The sequence below is a fragment of the Sceloporus undulatus genome, chromosome 2, assembly GCF_019175285.1.
Source record: "Sceloporus undulatus isolate JIND9_A2432 ecotype Alabama chromosome 2, SceUnd_v1.1, whole genome shotgun sequence".
Taxonomy (NCBI): domain Eukaryota; kingdom Metazoa; phylum Chordata; class Lepidosauria; order Squamata; family Phrynosomatidae; genus Sceloporus; species Sceloporus undulatus.
In genome coordinates this window covers 228,046,770-228,069,260 of record NC_056523.1, presented here as the reverse complement: position 1 = coordinate 228,069,260, position 22,491 = coordinate 228,046,770, and the positions used below count along the sequence as shown (strand labels likewise).

The window sequence follows — 22,491 nt, the reverse complement described above, 5'->3', positions numbered from 1 at the left end:
GGACCTGTAAGTCCTGCACTTAGGGCGAAAAATGAAATGCACAGCTATGGACGGGGGACACCCGCTGAACGAGACACATTGAAGGATCAGGGTCCAAGTAGACCACAAGTGAACATGAGTCAACAGTGTGATGAGCAGTTAAAAAGGCCAATTGCAATTCTGGGCTGCATCAATAGAAGATAGTGTCTGATCAAGGGAAGTAATAGTACCACTTATATCCGCTTTGGTCAGGCTCCACTGGAATACTGTGTCCACAATTTAAAAAGGATATGGAGAACTGGAGCATGTCCAAAGGAAGGATAAAATGGTGAAGGTCTGGAAACTGCCCTATGAGGAATGACTTGGGAGCGGGGATGTTTGCCAGGAGAAAAGGTTAAGGGTGATATGATAGACCCTTTTAAAATGAAGGGATATCATTTGAGGAGGGAGCAAGCTTGTTTTGTGATGCTCCAGAGAAACAGGACCCGGAGCAATGGGTGCAGCTGCAGGAAAAGAGATTCCACCTCAACTAGGGGAACTTCCTGACAGTAAGGGCTGTTCGACAGTGGAACACCACTCCTCCTCGGAGTGTAGTGGAGTCTCCTCCTTAGAGTCTCTTAAGCAGAGCTGGTGGCCATCTGTCGGGGATGCTTTGATTGTGATTTCCATGCATGGCTGGGGTTGGACTGGTGGGCCCTTGTGGTCTCTTCAACTCTATGATTTATGATTCTGCATTTTGGTGGCCAAAAGATAGTTTTGTTTGTATTTGTTAAATGGCCAACAAAGCACCCTGAATGCTTTCTAATTTTTAAATTGTTTTAGATTTCTTATGGTTTGTGGCACTGAAGTATACAGTTGGCCCTCAGTAGCCACAGTTCCTTGGGGGATTTTGTTTGAATTTATTCATGGCTTTCCTCTGAAGCTGACATTGACTTGCCCAAGGTCAGCCAGTGGGTTCATGCTCAAGCTGGGAATCCAACCTGGTTTAGAGTTCTATCCACCTCGAACATTATGCCACACTGGTCTCATGCAACATATTGAATGAGACTGAAGGGGAGGTGGGGTGTGTTGTTGAGATCTGCAAAGCTCAGACCTCAGGGTCCCAAAATGGACCTCTCCCTCCCTGAGGATGTTGAGAAGCTGAAGCGTGTCCAAGAAGTGTCAAAATGGTGAAGGGTCCGGAAACTACGAAGCCCTATGAGAGTGACTCAGGAGCTGGGTCTGTTTAGCCTGGAGAGAGAGGTTACGATGTGTATGATAGCCCTAAGTATTTGAGGGTGTCAAGTTTGGGATTGAGCAAGCTTGTTTTCTGCTGCTGCTCCAGAGAGTAGGACAAAGAGCAATGGATTCAAACCACAGAAGAAGAGATTCACCTCAAACATTAGGAGGAACTCTGACAGTAAGAGGTTTGATGGTGGAAGGTGGTGGAGTCTCCTTCTTTAAACAAGACTGGATGGCCATCTGTCTGAGCTGTGAGTTCCTGCATGGCAGGGGGTTGGACTAGATGGCCTTGAGATCCTTCAGCTCTGTCATTCTAAACATAAGGAAGAAACTCCTGACAATACGAACGGTTCAAACAGTGGGATACATTGCTCCCTCAGTCTCCTTCTTTGGAGGTCCTTAACAGAGGTGGATGTGCTTGGAGTTCCTGCAAGGCAGAAGGAGGCTAGACTGGATGACCTCTTGGGGATCCCTCCTCCAGCTCGATGCTTCTACTAAATTGATAGCAATCTTCTTCTCTGCATCCTTTACTAACGCAAGTGTGTCCCTCTTCTTCAGGGAGGGTTCTGTTGGTTGGTAAGCAAGCAGCAGCTGCAGTGTTAATGGGAGGCTAGTCTTCCCCTCTCTCCATGCAAAGAAAAAGCCAAGCCAACAAAGGTTGGGGTTGGGCCTGGGAGTGTGAGCAGCCTCTCACTCAGATGGTGCGTTCAGGGCCCCTCCTCCGCCTGCCGTGTGGTGGGGAGGGTTTCCATCACCCATTGCAAGCCCTCCTGGGCATGGCCACGGGAGCAGCACCACCAGCATCAGGCCATCTCCAGACAGCAAACGCCGGAGACCTTGCAGCAACTGCAGCCTCATGAACACTGGGACCCCCACTCACCTGCTCAGGTGCAAGAGCAGAAGGACTCAGCAGAGAGGCTGGTCTTGCAGAGCAAGCAGAGCACCATGAGCCCAAGGGGACTGAAGCACCCCTCCTCGCCTTGGTGGGGCTCCTCTCGCCCCTCTCCTGGGACCCAGTGCTGGAGCGGTAGGGGGGCAGGGGGGCTCCTCTACCTTTAAAGAAAGGGTTGTGTGGGGTGCTGTGGTATGACTAAACTGAACGGAGGGTGGAATTCAGTGAGCGTGTGATGCCTTGTTAGGTTTAAAAATTCAAGCGGAAGGCTAGACTCCTAGTGCTTGCAAGAATCATTGAGAGTCTGTAGCCCCTTTGAGGTTCTTGAAGAAGAAGTTGGCAGCAGGGCTTTTAGCTAAGTCTACTCTCAGTGCTTTGGTTTTCATGATTATCGTTCATTTAGAGATCTTGTAGCCTTTGAGGTTTGAGAAAGAAGTGCGCAGGGCTTATAGGCTAAGTCTACTCCTCAGGTGCTTTTGGATTATTATCATGAATTATATCATTTAGAGAGATTTAGCCTTTGAGGTGTTCTGAAAGAAGAAGTTGCAGCGGAGCTTTCATAGGCTAAAGTTACTCTCAGGTGCTTTGGTATTATTCATGTTATGTATCATTTAGAAGATCTTGTAGCCCCTTTGAGGGTTCACGGAAGAAGAAGTTGGGCAGGAGCTTCATAGGCTAAAGTCTATTCCTCAGTGCTTGGATTATATCTTATTATTATCATTAGAAGATCTTGTAGCCTTGAGGTTCATGGAAGAGAAGTTGCAGCAGGAGCTTCATGGCTAAAGCTATCCTAGTGCTTTTGGTTTATTCGTTATCATTAGAGAGATTGTAGCCCTTTGGGTTCTGAACGAAGGAGTTGGCAGCAGGCTTAGTCTCAAGGGCCTCAAGATCTCTCCCATAGAGATGAATGGATAAGTCTTTTGCCCCCACCGGAGGGATGGAGCCTCTCAGCTTTGGGGGCACCCAAGTTTAGGTGGTGGTGGTGGCAGAGGACTGCTTCAAGGTGGGTAATTTAAAACTGGGGTGGGTGTGTGGTGGGGCTGGGGGGAAAGGTTCAGTTGGCACCCTCTCCTCCTCCTCCCACCTTCACTAGGCAGTGGTTCCCAAAGTTGGTGGTTTCAGATTTTTGGCATTCAGCCCCCAGAATCCTGACCACTTGGCCTGATACTTCTGGGAATTGCAGTCCAAATAACCTGGCCAATCCAACCACACCCACGTCTGCCCTCCTGGCTTCATTCATGGCTCAGAGAGGAGGAAAAGTCTAAATGCCTGAGTCGAAAGTGGAAGGGCCAGGTGGTGGTCTTAGTCGTTTTTTGCAAGATTGGTTCAGAGGAGGTTTGCTTTGCCCTCTGGGATGAGAGAGTTGTGTATCATATGAAGAATAATAAGGATGGAGGGGGAGGATGAGTGTCCAGACTGAGGAAAGGAAGGAGAAGGTGTGGCGCTGTGAAGCAAGAGAGTTTCATGAAAAGCTCTCAGAGTTGGAGATGTGGGGTGGAGTTCCTTCAAACTCTCTGGGGAATTGACGTTGAACCTGGCAAGATAGAGGAGGACTAGAAACTCCCAGAAGCCTGGGGTCGAACTCATGGGTGGACCATGACTCTGGAGACCAGGTTTGAATCTCTGTTCACTCGTCTCCTTAGGGTTGTCATCCTGCAGCCACCCTTTGTGTGTGCGGCAAAGAGAGTGAATAGAGCATGGACCAGTGTGGCTAGTGATTGAATATTGGATTGCGTCTGGAGACCAGGGTTTGACTAGACTGGGGTACTCGAGTAAGTCACACTCTTACTCAACCTCAGAGGAAGGGCCCGGCAGCCCTCTCTGAAGAAACCTGACCAAAAAAACTCCATGATAGGAGTCCATAAGTCAGAAAGGACTTGAAGGCATACAACAACTCTGTGAAGTGTAGCCCAGGCCGAGCAGTGAACAGAGGCACCAAGATGACCACCACATGGATTTACTTTTAAGAGGAGAATGCCTACAAAGAAGTGAGTGTGGTCTTTGCTGCTAGTGTGGCCGAACTCTTGTGGGAGAGAGAAAGGAGAAGGATGAGCAGGGGGATGGAGTGAATTGCAAAAGACCACTACCATGATTTGTTTTGCGGGTGAATATACATTCATGACAAGTATACCAAGATGTGGGTGTGGTTGGTTTGGTGCTTCGCCTCTGGAGTGATTCAGTTTAGGGGGAAGAAAAGTGGCATGGGTTAAGCAGTGAATGCAAAGGTTGGCTGGTATTGCAAGAATGACCACCACCATGGCTTTGCTTTTAAGAGATGATTTAGCAGAGTGTGTGTGATGTGGTTTTGTTGGCCTACGATGTGGCAGAAACTCCGTTGTTGGGGGAAGAGAAGAGGATGGCAGAGGAATGATGCAAAGGTTGGGTGCTGTTGCAAGAATGACCACCACGGCTTTGCTTTTAAAGGATACCGAGATGTGGATTTGTTTTGTTGTTTAGCATGGAGACTAATTGTGTGTGGGGGGGGGGGGAGGAAAAACAATGGGCATGGAATGTTGCACAGGCAATCTAGGTGGCGTTCCAAGAAAACTCCATGACAGCTTTGCCTTAGGGTTACCATAAGTAAAAAATGACTCGAAGGCACACAACCAACAACAAAGTATTATATGCACTCCTGCACTTACACTTGATGATTTTAAAAATACAATGAATCCAGGATGTTGGATGCACACTGTACTTCAAAACAAAACTTTACAAACTCTTGTAGATTAATATAACCATTTCTCCTTCTCTGTAGTATCTGTGTGGATAAACCCATCTTGAAGGAATATACAGTAGGCCCTTGGTATCCACTGGGGTTTGGTTCCAGGACAGGGTGACCAGATGTCCTCCTTTTCCAGGACATGCCCTACATTTCAGTCTTCTGTCTAAGAAGAATTCCAAAAATGTCATCCACTTTTAGCACGACTAAGGTCTAAAACACATTGCAGAAATCATCCAGTGTGAAACTACTTTAACTGCCCTGGCTCAGTGCTAGGGAATTCTGGGAACCGTACTTTTGTGAGACATTTAGCCGCCTTTGTCAGAGAGCTCTGGTGCCACAATGAGTCAGTTCCCAGGATTCCCTAGCACTGAGTCAGGGCAGTTAAAGCATTCTTACACTGGATTATTTCTGAAGTGTAGTTTGGACCCTTGAGAAGCACAAATTTACATTTACACAAATTTGTAGAGCTTTTATTTGGTCGCGCTCTTCATTTTTCTCGAATGTCTTACATTTTGTAGTGCCTAGTCTTCCTTTGCGGTTATGACATCTGGTCAGCCAGGATCTCCTGTTTATGCCAAACTCTGTGGATGCTCAAATCCCATTATATACAATGGCAGAATAAAATGGTGCCCCTTATATAACACGGCAAGATCAGGGTTTGCTGTTTGTAATGTATATAATTTTTGGAACATTTTCAATCCCTATATGCTTGAATCTGTGGGGTCTTAGTGGCCGACTCCTTAAAATGTTTTCACAGCATTGGGCTGCATCTGATCCTCAAAGATAAATACTGTAAAAGCAGGAAAGATTTCATAATAGGAAGACTGCAGGATATGACAGAGGCTTTAGATTGCACACACACGTGTGTTATTTGAGGCTGATCTGTGAATATCATTCCTTAATGTCCAGGCCCTTGGTCTTCCAATGAAGGTAGACAGGGAAAAAGGCTGGAGAATAAGGCAGGGTGTGTTTCCCCTATATGGTTGCCTGGTGTTCCTAGTAGAGAGGATATCCTTGTTTGTCCTTCGATAGTATGAGTCATATCACCATGGTTAGATCTCCTGATAGTGATTGCCATTTGCTAAGCAGAGCCTTGTGCAAATGATGTGAGTGGCTGTGGGACCTCCCATTCTCTGCTTCATTATCTGTCTGTGCAAATGACAGCACAGAGCATAGGAGAGGCCTGTGGCGTGACTGGAACTCCTCCCCAAAGCATTTGCATGGTTGACATTGATAGATTACCTAAGAAAAAGCTCACCTCCCCTCTGTGACAAAAGCAGCACTGAGGAAAATTACTTCTCATAAGCTACAGCTGGATCTACACTGCTAAAATAGTCCGGTTTGACGCCACTTTGACTGCCATGGCTCAGTACTGTACTATGGAATTCTGGGGACTGTAGTTTGTTGAGGCGCCAGAGCTCTCAGAGAAGGCTAAATGTCCCACGAAACTACACTTCCCAGAATTGCATAGCGTGGAGCTGTGGCAGTTCAAGCAGTGTCAGAATTCATAGCATTGAATTGTAGAATCATAGAGTTGGAAGAGAACTCCCATCCAACCCCATTCTGCCAAGCAGGAACACACAATAAAACGAACCTCCAAGCCATGGCAGTGAAAGTGGTGTCAAAACAGATTATTTCTGCAGTTCGGATCAATTCTACAAATCCCATAATTCATAGGCTAGGGCTATATTGGATGTTTTATTCCACAAAAATAACTTTTGAAAGCTCAAAAGGCAGCAGCCAGTTGGAGAGAGAAACAGCTTTGTGATGCAGATGAAACGTCTCTTAATAGTCTTTGCTTTTTATTCCTTACAGAATATGTTGATTTAAATCACCATAGGGGTGGGGAAGACTAATTTTAATTAACTTTTCCATTTGGGCATTTGCATATTTGGTGAAGCAAGCATGCATTGTTGCTCTGCCTGTTATGACAAACTGGGTTGCAACGAAATAGAGCCTTTGCGAGACATCAAGGCATAAGTCAAAATACCTGGTACTGGAGCCTGTGTTGCTTTTATGTGGTAGAATTACCTCTGCTTAGAAACAAAATGTGTAGATATGCAGAGATATTAAGAATAGCCATTTGCTTGAAGGCTAAGGCTTTATCTCATGCATTCTTATTTGGAAATAAACCCTGCTGGGCAAAGTAGAACTTGAATAGATTTGGACTGTAACAAACCTGCGGAATTTTCAGATGCAACAAATAGTAGTCACTGAGCAAAAAGTAGGTGTGTGTGTGTGTATGTGGAGTGAGGAGAATATCCTTCCTTGTGCTTTCTGTTGGACAGAGTTATAAACATTAATTCAGAACAGAACATATTGCTGGAGTTGGATAGTTGTGCATAAAACAGGAGTATAAGTATAAAATCAGTCATGGGGGCTCTGTGGATGATCCTGGTGATGCACAATATATAACTGAAGTATAAATCATTTTATATCCAGCCTGTTTTGTTGTTTACTATCCTATGAAGGACCTCCAGGGAGGACATAACCAAATTCCATAACTTCTCTACCTTTTTTTGTGTGTGAAAAGGGTAGAATTTTTTAAAATGGCCTAAGCCAGTGGTTCTCAAACTCTAGTCCTCCACATGTTTTGGACTTCAGCTCCCAGAAGTCCCTGTCACTTTGGCCAGTGCACAGGAATTCTGGGAGTTGAAGTCCCAAATATCCAGAAGACCAAAATCTGAGTGCCATTCGTCTAGGCTATACTGTACTTTGAAGATTTTCCCCCCAGTTATTTTAATGTAAGCATTGTATCATGTCACCTGAGGTCATTAAATGACTGTGATCTCAGTGAAATAATTGGCCTGTTCAACAACTTTGTAGATCTGTGATAGTTTATGACAGCGTGATTATGGCCATCGTAGTGTATGGATGGTCAAATGCACTCGGCTGTTAACAATGGTAACCACAGCTTTTGGCAATGTGGTTATAGCTACTCTAGAGCATGGGAGAGCATTTCTGTATTCAAAGAAGCTTTGGCCACTTTGTTGTTGTTAACTGCCCTCAAGTCAATCTCAGCCCATGGCGATCCTGTGGATGAGACATCTGCAAGACCCCCTGTCCTCCACTCTGTTGCTTAGATCCTGCAAGTTCATACCCATGACCACTAATAGAATCCATCCATCTGGTATGCGGTCTTCCTGTCGTTCTACTTCCCTCCACCTTTCTTAGCATTATTGTTTTTTCGAATGAGTCATGCTACCTCATGATGTGTCCAAAGTACGACAGCCTAAGTTTTGTCATCTTGGCTTCCAGGGAGATTTCAGGCTTGACCTCCTGGGCGCATTTGTTTGTCTTTTTGACTGTCCACAGGATCCTTAGCACTCTGTTCCAGCACCACATCTCAAATGCATTGATCCCCCCCACCCACATCTTCATTATTCACTGTCCAGGTTTTGCATCTATACATGGTACTAGGGAATTAAATGACTCGTATGATTCTAATTTTTGTGCTCAGTTGTATAGTTTTACATTTAATGGTGATAATACTGCTGCTCTATGCCACCCTGCATATTAACTCCTGTAAGGACATGACTGCTCATAGCCAGTGCCTCTCTGGCAATGCTGGTGGTAGTGCAGATGTATTTCTGCAGATCAGAAGGAACGTAGCCCGCAAGAGTGTACATGGTCAGAAGAATAACTATTCCTGCTGGAACCCCCCCCCCCCAATATTAAACAGAGCTGTTTGAGTCGGTGTCTGTGCCCCCTCCTTTAGTAGGTGTCGAACTGCTGACAGGAGCCATTTTACAGACGTTCTCCTAAATCTGTCATGTGCTTCATTTGACAGCCCTCTGCTAGCCTTTCCCAACTTGACTATCTCCTAGATGTCTTTGATCCCAACATACCTGGCCAGTCTGCTTGGGAGCAATGGGAGTTGTAGTCCAACCCGTTTGGAGGGCACAATCTTGAAGAAATTGCTGGCTTAACATCTTTCCTCTTTCGACAAATGTATGAGATCAACTGACATCTGCCTGGAAGTCAGACCTTTCTTGGGATATCTTTCTCTAAGTACAACTAAGGCTGCATCCACATTGCACCACTTTACCTGCCATGGCTCAATGCTATACAATACTGGGAACTGTAGTTTTGTGAGACATTTAACCTTCTCTGTCCGAGAGCTCTGGTGACACAGCAAACTAAAAATCCCATAATTCCGTAGCATTGAGCCATGGTAGTTAAAGTGTGGATGCAGCCCAAGAGTGAGATGCATGTGCTTCCAGATGATGGTGGACTTCAACCACCATACCTAGCTGGCATGACTAGTGAGAAAGGATGAACAAAATTGCAACCCAGCAACAACATGAACAACACAGGTTCCTGATCTGTCTTGTCATGTCTAGTTTTGCAGGTAGGACATTGAGTGTAGTGAGGAAGAAAACTTGGCACATGTTCTGAAGTTTTGGCAAGTTCGAGTATTAAAATAGGCTCCAGGATGTATACTTGTGACCATAGAATCATAGAATCGTAGAGTTGGAAGAGACCACAAGGGCCATCTAGTCCAACCCCCTGCCATGCAGGAACCATGTTTGAAAAGTCATAGCTAATCCAGACCTGGATCCCTTATTTGTGTATCTGGGCTGGTGAGAAAGGTGATCTCTATTCTTTTTTCGGTTTCCCCTTCTACAAAGTATGATGGGACTCAGTTTACAAGAGGAGCCAACTCTCAAGGAAGAGGTTTTAACTGCATTGTGGTAGAAGGTGCTATTTGATTTTCTGTGGCTTCCTGCCAGAGCCAAAATGGCTGCAGGTTCACAAAGAACAATGTGATGATCCACTAAACTAATATAACATATCTTACTATAGTCATAAAATATCTCTTCTTGCTTTCTCAGGTGCACACATGTATGCAAGCACATTCACAGTGCTAGTGCTAACTTTTAAAAGCCCTTAAAGCTAGGAAGAAAGAAATCCAAAGGACCTTTCCCTTCTGGATGCATCTCCTTGCTACTTAAGACCATCTTCAGGGCCTGCTTTCTGGCCCCATCTTTAAAGTTTGGCAAGCCTTCCTGATTAGAATTAATTCTAGAAGATAAAATTGAGTAGGTTATACAGCCCACCCTTGCCTTACACAGACTTTGTATATGCTGCTTTGAACGTAAGCAGTCCGAGGAAGAGCGCAAGGGGGGAAATGGTGTGTGCTCTGCAGGAACGCACCCCCATAACAATTAATGGGACTTGAGCATAGGTGGTTTTCCCCATGCAAGGGGGAAGGGAGAATGGATCCCCCACTTATGAGGAGGGCAAACTATATGCAAAGGGATCTTGTAGCACCTTTGAGCCTAACTGAAAGAAAGATATTAGTAGCATGACTTGAACTTGCTTCCCCAGATGCAGGAGTAGGTTGTGTGTGTTGTGTGCCTTCAAGTTGTTTTTGACTTATGGCAACCCCAAGACAAACTTATCCTGGGGTTTTCTTGGCAAGATTTATTCAGAGAAGGTTTGCTACTGACTTCTTTTGAGGATGATAAATAAGTCAATGAGGCTGAGTTGGATTTTCCTAAGGTGAAGACATTGGCTTCCAACTAAGAGTCTTGCAGAATAAAAGATGTTTGATTCACATTTTACAGGATATGGTTGCAGCAACATGGGCAGTACGTTTTAGGAGGTGGGTTCCTCTTCCCAACAGCTAATGATGTCTCCTTTTGTTTTGCAGCTGTGGATTTATGTGGAAGGAATGAGTTCCAGTGTGGGAATGGGGAATGCATCCCTTACAAATGGATTTGTGATGGCAAAGCTGAATGCCAAGATGGTTCTGATGAGTCCCTGGATGCCTGCAGTAAGTTAGCTAACTTTGACCAGCTTTCTTTTCCCACTTGCTCCCCACCACATTCTCAACCTGTTAATTCATCCTACAGAAGGCAGCTAGGTTCACACATTTGCATGTTAGAGTACACTCTGGGGTTCTTCAGACACTTTCATGATCAATGCTGTCAAAGGGCTTATTCTCACAGTCCTGTAAATCATGCTCTAAACTCATTGTTCTGTTGTTGAATGGTCTCCTACTTGTCCCCATGGGATATAGACAGGAGGGGAAGCATGCCTTGATGCTGAACAGTTGATGGTCTTGAGAGTGCCTGGCAGGCTCACTGCCAGGTTGGAAATGTACATTGCATTGCAGAGTGTGGCGAAAAAACCTGCATCAGATTCAGTTTACCTTATTGTAGTATGGGATTACAATACCACTGTCTGAAAGGAAGAAAATGACTTTTAAAAATTGGGAGCCATTGCATTGCTGTCAGCTGGAGTTGAATGTTATGCTGTTATTCACAGTATGCATTGTACTATGTCCTTGGCAACAGAATATTGTTATGTGGATGCTAGGCAAAATGCTATTTCTGCAAGTGTTCAAAGGGTCTTTGAGAGATTGCATGCTATTGGCAACTGCGTTTATTTGACCAGTTTTTGGGGCAGAGGTAACAATGTTAGTATCTTGCTTCAGAAACAACAGTGCATTTTAGTCAAGCAAATTGGTGCCACAAGACTTTGTTGTTTTATTAGACAACTATAAAAAGGTTCTAATGACTATCTCCATGCCTCTCTTGGTTAACAATGCTCCAAAACACATTGCAGAAATAATCCAGTGTCAGACCGCTTTAACTGCCCTGGTTCATTGCTAGGGAATCTTGGGAATTGTAGTTTATTGTGGCATGAGAGCTCTCTGACAGAGAAGGCTAAATGTCTTACAAAACTACAATTCCCAAAATTCCCTGGCATTGAGCGAGAGCAGTTAAAGTGGTCTCAAACTGGATTATTTCTGTACAGTAGTGTATTGCTCTCAGATTTGGACCTCTATTTCCCCATCCAGCCATATGAAAGGGGGGGGACCCTTTAGCCAAATCTCTCCCCCTTCTCTGCACTACCCCCTCCAGGCAATGTAGGATTCTAATGTGATTAAAAACAGAGTAAATATCTCTCTGCAACCCATCCATGAACAAGCACAGACTCGCAAAATGAGATGAGATGGTAGTGTAATACTGGATTTTCTTCCCTTCTTTCTTTTAGAATCTGTCACCTGTGATCCAGGCCAGTTCAGTTGTGGTGGCCGCATAAATCGTTGCATCAATTTGAGCTGGCGGTGTGACTCTCAAACTGACTGTGAAAATGGCTCTGATGAAGAGAACTGCCGTAAGTCAGGTCCTGGGCTTTGCAGCTCTTTGCTAAGCCATAGGGTGCATTTGCACTGTAGAAATAATCCAGTTTGACACCACTTTAACTGCCCTGGTTCAATGTTCTGGAATTTTGGGAAGATTAGATTATTTCTGGTGTTGCACTTTCAATAAAGAGCTTTTAATATTCCTACGTGTTTCTTTCCTTCTGTGATATTTCCAGTAGAAGTGAGTGCTAATTGCATCATGGTTACCATATTCAGAATATTCCTATATTTGTTTGTGTTCAGCAATGCCATTGAGCCAGAAGCCTGGATTCTGCTCCTCTGGCCAAATTTGGAGCACTGTATTCAAAAGGCTTGTGGTGTAATAAGAACGACATTTTAGATAATCAGCTGATTCACTTGCCCAAGGCCAAATTAAATTAACTGGATCAGTGATCATTGGGTCTACAGCTCATGTGACAGTTAATCTAAGTGGAGAAATATCCCCATGCCTATTATTTGCAAAAACATGCATTTGCATTTAAAGAGTTACTCGCAGGAAGCAGGATTTTCCTTATCATGTCTTGCTGTAGTCCACTGTAATAATTCTGTTAACCTTGTAATTTATTACAGAACCCAAGGGTGATTTCTGTGCAGACTTAGGCAGGGGAGATAGCACAGTATTAAGGTGAGAAAGCTGAGCTCATGTGAACCATAAGGTAGTATCCTAAGATATTACCAAAGAAATGTCTGCATTTGAACTAGACATATCAGAAATGCAAAAAGGAGTTTACTAGATGAACAAAAATCACCCCTGTGAACACCAGAATGTAACCAAGCACTCAAACTTTAATTTTAATTTGTCAAATTAACTTTTTGGAACAGCAGTGGGCAAAGTGCAATCCATAGGCTGAATGTGGCTGCCTTCCACAGGGCCACCTTTTTGGCTCCCAGGGATTAAAATATTTTGGCTGCAAAATGCCCTCTATAGAGTGTTTGGGGGGGGGTACTTTTGGGATGCCTCTGGGCCATTTTAGGCCCAAGGAGGGGGGCTTTTCTTATAAAACAGAAGTAAATTTGTTTTTGTTCTGTTTTAGTTTTTGGCAATGGGGGTATGGCTCTCCAAGGTCTCTTAGTGGATTAGTGTGGGCCGCTAGCCTCTCATGGCTGCCCATCCTTGTTCTAGAACAAGTGCTCAAGTTGTACAGAAATGTACTACTGATTGCAAAACAGCAGGGGTTTTTTAGGAGCTAGTAATTATGATGTTAGTGGCAAGAAGGTTCCAGGTAGCATTTTCAAATGAAAATGTATGAAATTGCAGTAATATACAGTTCTCCGTGTGTGCATGCACACAGTGTTAATATTAAACTATGCTGCAGGGACAAAACATGACTGGTATTTCCTGAAACATGGTTTAATAGTTACACTGTGTGCATGCACACACAGAGAACAAATCAGTGCACAAATGGTTTTGTCCTAACATCTAAATGCAGGTATAGACTCACCAAATGGATCTCCCTGCAATGTAGGGTAGGTTTTTTTAGTTGCTCCACACTTAGCTATCTCTCTCTTTCTCTCTTTACATACACACACTGAAGTATAAAACCACTACAAACAAATGAACATACAAAACATCAAGACAAATAAACATGACAAAATGGTTTTATCATCGAAAAACAACATAACAAACATAAATAATTCTTATTCTTAGATTCCTAGCCTACATCTTCATTCTTAAGGTGATTATGGCGGGTTACAGACCGCCGAGAAGCAGCGATCTGGCTCTGCCTCTGCTTGCAGCGTCTGGGAGCCGCAGCCTTTAAACCGTGCGGCTCCCGGACGCTGCAGAGAAGGAGTGCGGAAATTGCGCTCCTTCTCAGGCCCCGGAAGAGACACCGCAAGGCGCTAGTTGCGCGCTCGCAGCGTCATTTCCGGGGTGCGACATGTGGACACAGTGCGTCCGCTACGTCAAGATGGCAGCAGCCATGTGGAACAGCCGCCGCCATTTTGTGTGCACAGAGCACATACTAGAGTTAGGGGGTGCGGAAGCACCGCCCCTTCCTAACCCTAGTATGTGCTCTGCGCATACTTTCTGGCGGTCTGTAACCCGCCTATATTGACTAATGAATCACTAACAGCTTCCAAAATCTCATACCTAGTCAAACAAAGAAAATCCTTCCTCTGAACTCATGTCTCCTTAATTATTCTTAATCATTTTTCCATACCCTATTTCCTTTCCGTTCCATTTATCTCCTCAGTATCTTCTTCTACCTACTACAGTACAGTACATCCTTCTCTCATAGCCCTACTCATTATACTTTCATTCATTCTTACCCTACCTCAAAGTGTATGGAAGGTAGAAGAAGGGGAAGTGTCTGAAGGTTAGGGAAAGTTGTAAAAGATGAAGAGGATGTTGGATATCAATCACTTTTTAAAATTACAATCATAGACCAGGACATATGTAGGATAGCACGTGACTAGTATTTTTGTCATTTTCTCTTCCAGCCCCTAAAACCTGTGCAGATAATGAATTTCAGTGCAAAAATGGAAATTGTATCACCTTAGAGTTTGTCTGTGATGAAGACCATGATTGTGATGATGGGAGTGATGAAGAACATTGCCCTCCCCCAACCTGTAATCCTGAAATGTTTCACTGCAACAGTTCGGAGTGCATTCCTAAACTCTGGGTCTGTGACAATGATGTGGACTGTAAGGATGGGTCAGATGAAACACTTGCACAATGTGGGAAGCGAGAGACGACCAATCCTTGCTCTCCCTTGGAGTTGCACTGCGGCAGTGGGGAGTGCATCCACCAGCGTTGGCAATGTGATGGCAGCTTTGACTGCAAGGACAAATCGGATGAGGCAAACTGTGGTAAGTTACAAGAAGTGTGGGTTAGAGGGGGGCCTGTTTCTCCCATAGAAGGCAAGCTGGGAAGCTATGATGGACATGTCCTGCATGTTCCTCAGCAGGGAAAGGTGGAACTATTCATATCTTTTCTCTGGAGGCTTTCTGAGCAGAAGAGTGGAGTAAAGTGCTTCAGGTGAAGGATAACAGTTGTACAGCCTCCACATGTGATTGAACTGTAGCTCCCAATAGTCACCACATTGACTCTGCTGAGTCAATAGGGCTGCTGAGAGGTAGCAGTTCAACGTTATCTGGAGGGATCCACTATTTCCATTTGTGGAATTACTTAAGGCAATATTGCTCAGATTAATAGAAAGCTGAGACAGACTTCCTAGAGAGGGCTTAAATACACCTGAGAATCCCAGGTGATTCAGTTAGTCTACTCTAGTTGGAGGTAATAATCTTGTAAGACAGGGTCAGTGGCCAGAGAGAAATTTTCTTTGCATTTAATGCATGAGTCATATAGTGATGCACTTGTAGCTTTATGTGACCTTGTAACAAATGCAGCTACACATTTAATGCAGGTGTTAGGCCTTGTGATGCTCCATGTCTCTAAAAACCTTTGCTTTCTGTCTAGCTAAAGTCACGTGCCGGCCAGATCAGTTCCAATGTAATGATGGTACTTGCATCCACGGGAGCCTGCAGTGCAACAAGGAGAACGACTGCAAGGATATGAGCGACGAGGTTGGCTGTGTCAATGGTGAGCTCTGCTTCTTGGCTTTATGGACCTGGAGTGACAAGTCCAAGCAAGGGTGGAAGTTCATTGGGGGTGAGATCAAAACTTTGCAGGGCAGAGAGATTATTTTACTCAACCCGTATATTGAGATCATAAAGGACCTCCTGTAAAGTCTGTTACTGGGAAGTGTGCATTAGTTCAAGCGCTGTGATAGATCCATGGCCCTCCTCAAGGAGGTTCGATTGCTGTCAACTTTAGTGCCAGGTGACGAGTTTTTAGAAATTCTTTTGCCCAAATATTTAAATATGACTTTGTTCACTTGGATGGTTACACGTGTTTTATTACTTTTATTGTTTTTGCAATATTTGTTTGTTTTTTTAAATTTTGTCTACCTCTCTGGGATCCCTTGTGGACTGAGGGTGGTTTAGGATTCAGTTTTGTCTTTTAAAAAATAAATACAGAGCTGGCTAGTGGAGAAAGTGTGTGCATTGCCTCATCAAACTATTGTCATAGTGTATGCTATCTAACCCCATATTAGCCTTTCCAGTATAGGAATATGAGACATGTAATCCAAAAGGCTACAGTGAGTGAAAACAATGCTCTCTTACATTTGTGACAGTGACAACCTGCAAAGGACCAAACATATTTAAATGCCATTCTGGAGAATGTATCACTATGGACAAAGTCTGCAATGGCCTGAAAGACTGCAGGGATTGGTCAGACGAGCCTCTGAAGGAATGCCGTAAGACATTATAATTATGTTTTACCTATAATGTATTGTGTAGTTCATCCTTGGATAAATATTCTGTACAATGGGTACATAAATTTCTGTATGGATGCAGCCCATGAAGGGAAGGCTTATGGTTCCCCAGCAGTTTTAAAAATCTTTATGGTTCCCCAGTTGGCTCTCTTTCTCAGAGAAAGCCCATGCTGAAAGAACTGCATGCCTGTTTCCTGCCATTTCATTTATTTATTTATTGAAAGATTTATAAGCCTCCCAAGGTGACGCTGAACAGAACTGCAAAACCGCAAAACACAATAAAACAATTTGGTAAAACTAATAAAAGGTCCTTGGAAGTGATATCTCCGAGGATAGTGCCATGATGTATTGTTTTGTTTTGTTATTATCTTCTTCCAGGAACTAATGAATGTTTGACCAACAAGGGTGGTTGCTCACACATATGTAATGACCTCAAAATCGGATATGAGTGCTTGTGTCCTGAAGGCTTTCAGCTGATTGACCAAAGAAAATGTGAAGGTAAATGGCTGGACTCTTGTTTCTCTTTTTGCAGAATGTCTCCCTCTTACTCGGTGCATCTCATGCTTACTTGGAGCATGGAAGAGTTCCTTTTTTGAGCACTGAATCCCAGTGGCCATGCGGGCAGGATGGTTCTGGGAACTGTTTAAAATTTAACTTTCCCAAGCTCTGGGAAATTAACTACGATTAAGTTCAGCTGATTCTCATGTTTGTTTGGTTGAATATATCTATCTTCAGCTTTCCTTCTAATATGAGACACAATATGACTCAGCATGAGTGGAAACAAAATACAATTGGAAACTTATGGATGATGATGAGATATTGATGATGATGATGATGCTGATGATGATTAATAATAATTTGTTTTATTTATATACCGCTATTCCAAAGATCATAGCGGTGAACAGCAAGTAAGCTAATTAGCAAGTAAGCTAAATATAGAAGTTAAAAACAATTAAACAGTGATTTTAAAAGTATGAATGTAAAACAAACAAACAAATAAATAAAATATTTATTTATATCCCATCTCTTCCACTTTGGGGATCGAGGCGGGTAACAGCAAAGTTTATACAATATACAACAATAAAAACAACAAGCCCCACAAGACCCCGGCCCAACCTTCCCTCCCAAGTATAAAATTAAACAATAGAACATGGTTAAAAAGTACATAACAATACGTCAAAATTAATAAACAAACCACGAATAAGAAATAATAAAAGGAGGGGGATTCAATTGGTTCTGGACATTATCAATCGGAAGTTGGGGAAAATACAACATACCCTAATTAAAAGACCTTCTGAATCCGACAGTTAATGCTCAATGGCCTGGTTAAACTGAAGGGTCTTTGCCAGCTGGAAAAGGAGTAGAGGAGAGCCCAAACTAGCTTTCCATAGGAGGGAATTCTACAGTCTGGGGGCAGCCACCAAGAAGGCCTTTTCCCATGAATTCACCAAACATTTCTGCAGTGGTGGTATTAAGCACATTAAAAAGAGGCACTTCACAAGTGGCACTTTGTTGTTTCCATCCATCCAGCTAGGCCAAGTGTGTTCCTCGAGATTGTAACTCCTAGGTGTCCTAGTCAGCATAGCCAGTGTTGAGGAATACTGGGAGTTGTAGTCCAGTAACAACTGTAGGTCTGCGTATTACCTATCCCTAATGAAAGATGGATATGCAAAAAAAAAAAGGGATCTGATAATGGGTTGCTGGTTCCTCCTGCTTTTGGGAAGCCCTTGTCTTGATGTCCCTCCCTAGGAAATAATGGTAGGCAGGCAGTTCTAGGGTACAGCCTTCTCTGACTTGCTGTGTTGGACTAAAATTCCCATCATTCTTAGGTTGTAAGGCTGTGTGTGTGTGTGTATTCAGTAGCAGAAAGCTTGCTTTGTTTATCTACCGGAGGAGAAGTATAATTTCGCTGCCCATACACTCATATGTAGATCTCAGTCTCTTGCCACACACTTATCCATACACAGAGAAAGTTATCTGTGTGGATGAAGGCTTGTGTTTTTATACCAGTGGTAGTTCTTACTGTACAGAAACCTAGTGTGTGGTGTGGCAAACCCAAGATGAGGTTGCTTCCATCCATCTCCTCTTTGTTTGATGTTGTGTCATGTGAGTTTCTTAATGCGAACAAATTTCATGCCAGTCTGGTTTCACAAAGCAAGTTGGTTGCACCATAAAGACCAATTGGTTTGTTTGTTTTTTAATTGGGTGTTTAGTAACGTGCTCTTTGCTTTGTAGATATCAATGAGTGTCTCAACCCTGATACCTGTAGCCAAAGCTGTGTGAACTTGGAAGGAAGCTATAAATGTGAATGTAAAGAAGGCTATCAGATTGACCCTGCAACCAAGACCTGCAAAGCGATTGGTAAGCTCAAGTTGTCTGCATTACAGTAGAAATGCAACCATTTCAAGTAGCTTGGAGTTCTTGGCAATTGCTCTATAGGTAGGAAAGTGGGCCTGATTCTTAATTTATCACTTGCTGAGCACTGACTTTTAGTTGGAATAAGGTAGGACGTCTTAATACACAGCCTTTACTATGATAAATTGCCTTTAATATAACATCTTGGATATTTCATCCCCCCTCCCCCCATCAATAACAGAATGTTTGTTTGCTTAAGGAGAATTATAATGCTTTTTTTCAAAGCCTAGATTTCAGCAGCATTGTTGCAATGTGACAGGCACTACCAGATGGAACACATCCATGTGAGAGAAAGAATTTCATGTTCTCTGACCCAGTGTTAACAGTAACTGCAGCAGCTCATTCTACCTTTGATCCTTTGTCTGCACCCAGGCATTTGCTTTTAGGGGGTCCTTCGTGTAAACACTCGATACTCAAAGACATAGCAAAGTTAGTCTGGAAAATCAATATGCAAAGGGATTTTATAGCACCTATGAGAGTAATGGGGAAAAAGCTTACTTCTTCAGATGCTTCCTTTCTTTCCTCTCCCTGACTTTGTTCCTGTCTGTTAAATAGTAAGCTGCTGTTTATTAGTCCTGTTGCAGAAAATTTGTGTGTGTGTGTGCGTGTATGATAAGAATTTTCCAAATTGTAGGCCTGTTACAGACTGCCAAAATAAAGCTGCTTTGGGTCTCTTTGGAGGTATGCTGTTTAAATGACGCATGGGTCCTAAGAGTCCGGAGGTCGCGCCAAAGCCACACTCCATTCCTAAGCACTGGAGTGCAGCTTTGGTGCAACTTCCGGATTCTTAGGATGCATGCATCATTTAAACAGCATACCTCCAAAGAGACCCAAAGCAGCTTTATTTTGGCAGTCTGTAACAGGCCTTAGTCTTTCTAGATCTGTCACTCATGGTGGGCCAGTCTTCTAAATACAAGGTCTCATGTGTTCAGCTGAGTGTTAAAAGTAAATACTGCTCAGGACTCTTTATAATGTTTAACAACTTACAAACATAAAATCCTACTAGGACTTGTTCTACAACATTTATTTCATAAAATAGATGTGTTGTGATGCAAAAGTCTTCATCAGTGGCACATCAGTAGAACTGAACTTTACAAATCCATTATTTTAAAGTCAATGCTGCCAAAACTAAAAAAATTTTTAAAAAAGTTATCTTAACAGCAATAAGCCATGGCTATTTATTTTAAAGATGAGAAGTGTTTGGCATGCCATCAGAAACCTATCATCATGGCCAGTTGCAAGGTTTGCGATCCTAAACATCTGGAGCACCAAAGGATCTTCATACTTGTTATGTATAAAACTTTTAAGGGGACTGAGATAAAGTTGTTCTTTTCAGAAACCTTTTATAAGCAGCCATCGTAAATACTTTCATTGATATTGTAATACAGTTTATCGATTGAATCTTACTGGGCTTTTTTATTATTTCTGTAGTGCCTTGTAAGTTATTATTAGCTTGTGTAAGAAAGAATTCTTCACACCGAATATTGATTTTCCCTGCCGCTAAATTCTGGTTTTGGTAGAATAGTGTTTTGTTTTTTTATTAAAGAATATGTTGGCCTGTTACAGACTGCCAAAATAAAGCTGCTTTGGGTCTCTTTGGAGGTATGCTGTTTAAATGATGCACGGGTCCTAAGAATCCGGAAGCTGCACCAAAGCTGCCCTCCAGTGCTTAGGAATGGAGTGTGGCTTTGGCTCGACCTCGGGACTCTTAGGACACATGCATCATTTAAATAGCATACCTCCAAAGAGACCCGAAGCAGCTTTATTTTGGCAGTCTGTAACAGGCCATGGTGACTTTTTTTCTTTTCTCAGTGAGTGTAAATCACCAATTCTTGATGGCAGGTGATAGCATGCCCTTGAAGTTAAAATACTACCTTCAAGATTGCACTGTGCAAATTTTACCTTGAAACAGGTTAACTACCTGATCCTTGATTTTAATTATTTGAAGTGTTTGACTGTTCTATATTGTATGCAGTTAGATCTTTCCATCCAAGCTTGTGCCCTTCATATACCCTTGCTGTTTTTCTTCTTCTTTGGTTGCTTTTTTTTTTAATGTGGATGAATTGTATTGATTTGAATCTTGGGATTGTATCTCTGAGGTCTGAAGTTAGTCAGCTGTAGCATGCAAACTGTAAACTTTCTTTTTGGATTGAGGAAGATCAGGTTTGAATTACAGTTCTTCAGACTTTGATTGAACTCTGCATATGTATTTAAAATGACCTAAAATGACCAGCTAAAGGCCTTAAGAGATCACAAATTTCCCTTGCCTTGTCCTTTTACTAGGCACCATTGCATACCTCTTCTTTACCAATCGTCACGAGGTCAGGAAGATGACTCTGGACCGCAGCGAATATACTAGTCTGATCCCCAAGCTCAAAAATGCAGTGGCCTTGGATATGGAAGTTGCCAAGAACAAAATCTACTGGTCTGACAGCTCTCAGAAGAAAATATTTAGGTAAACACAGTCCTTGCTCTGAAAAGAGTGTTCTCTCTTTGTTGTTAGATGCGTCAGCTAGTGAGGAAATGAAGAAGTGGGCTGGTCCTAGAACTCTATTTAATTTGCAGAGGAGGAAATGACCCAGAAGTGCCCATACTGGTTGAATGAAGAGAGAAAGACAGATTGAGAACTGGTTTTAGACCATGTTGCATACTAAGACACTAAAGAGGTTAAGTGTCTCCACTCTGCACATCTGAATTCCGATTCCAATGCATGCATCTCCTTATCCATAACTCCCTAGCACAGCTGCAGAAGATAAAATGATTTCAGCACTGTTAACCCACATCCAAATATCAGGAGGTAGCCTTTGGTCTTTATTCTCTTTGCCTCCTCTTCCATCTGTATAGTGGGACTATTGGGGATCTGTTTTGCTGCAAGTATTGTAGGGAGCACTAGAAATGGCTATCAAAGAGAGAGCTGCTGTTGCTAATAAACTGGTGCACAGAGCTCAGTCGCTCACTGTGTGAGGCTTCAGCAGAGTTGGCAAGTGTCTTTTGGTGCTGCTTGAAATGGTAAAGTATCAGCTGCTTGAATTGTAGAACTGGAAATATGTTCAAAATGATTGCTATTCCAGCCACAGAGCAGACTTCATTCATTTCAGTGGGACTTCTCTGTTTTGTCTGTCTTCCTCATAGTACCCCAATAGATACAGCTCACAACCACTCCCACCATACCACTGTAATTGGCAATGGCATCCGATACCCAGATGGCCTAGCCGTCGACTGGATACACAGCAACATTTACTGGACTGATTCTGGCCTGGGCACCATCTCTGTGGCCAACAGCGAAGGCACAAAGAGGAAGACACTGATCAAGGAAGTTGGTGCCAAGCCACGTGCCATTGTGGTGGATCCAGCTCGTGGGTATGTGGGCTTTGAAAGCATGGTTAGAGAAGCTGAAGGGGATTGGCAGGTCTGTAAGAAGTGGGGCACTGTTTCTGGGGAAGCCATGTTCTAGGAAAAGGCAAAAACAAATTGTATGAATGAGCAGAGCTTTGAATGTGGCTTTTTAAAAACAATGCATTTAGCTCATTGCAAAGCTGCCAACCTCCTCAGTAACTTGTTGATACTTATAACACAGTAGGCCCTTGATATCTGCTGGGATTTGGTTCCAAGACTTCCATGATTACCAAAGTCTGTGGATGCTCAAGTCCCATTAAATACAATAGCATAGTGAAATAGTGTCCCATATATAAAATGCAAAATCAAGGTTTGCTTTTTGGAATTTATATTGCTTTTGAATATTTTGAAGCTGCGGATGATTAAATCTGTGGATAAAAAAATCTGTGGATATGGAAGGTCAACTATAATTGGATGTATATATATATAT

The 22,491-nt window shown here is 43.0% G+C and overlaps 1 protein-coding gene across 1 annotated transcript in view; it reads left to right on the top strand.

The window, feature by feature from the left end:
- The first annotated feature begins 1,145 nt into the window (after nt 1-1,145).
- Nucleotides 1,146-22,491, top strand: part of LDLR (low density lipoprotein receptor) — a 36,734-nt gene continuing 15,388 nt past the window's right edge. Inside the window, 11 exon segments of the mRNA XM_042447728.1 lie at nt 1,146-1,198; nt 2,167-2,224; nt 10,467-10,593; nt 11,820-11,942; nt 14,413-14,781; nt 15,392-15,514; nt 16,110-16,232; nt 16,629-16,748; nt 18,486-18,611; nt 20,949-21,120; nt 21,798-22,025. Coding sequence (XP_042303662.1) covers nt 1,146-1,198; nt 2,167-2,224; nt 10,467-10,593; nt 11,820-11,942; nt 14,413-14,781; nt 15,392-15,514; nt 16,110-16,232; nt 16,629-16,748; nt 18,486-18,611; nt 20,949-21,120; nt 21,798-22,025 — 1,622 coding nt within the window.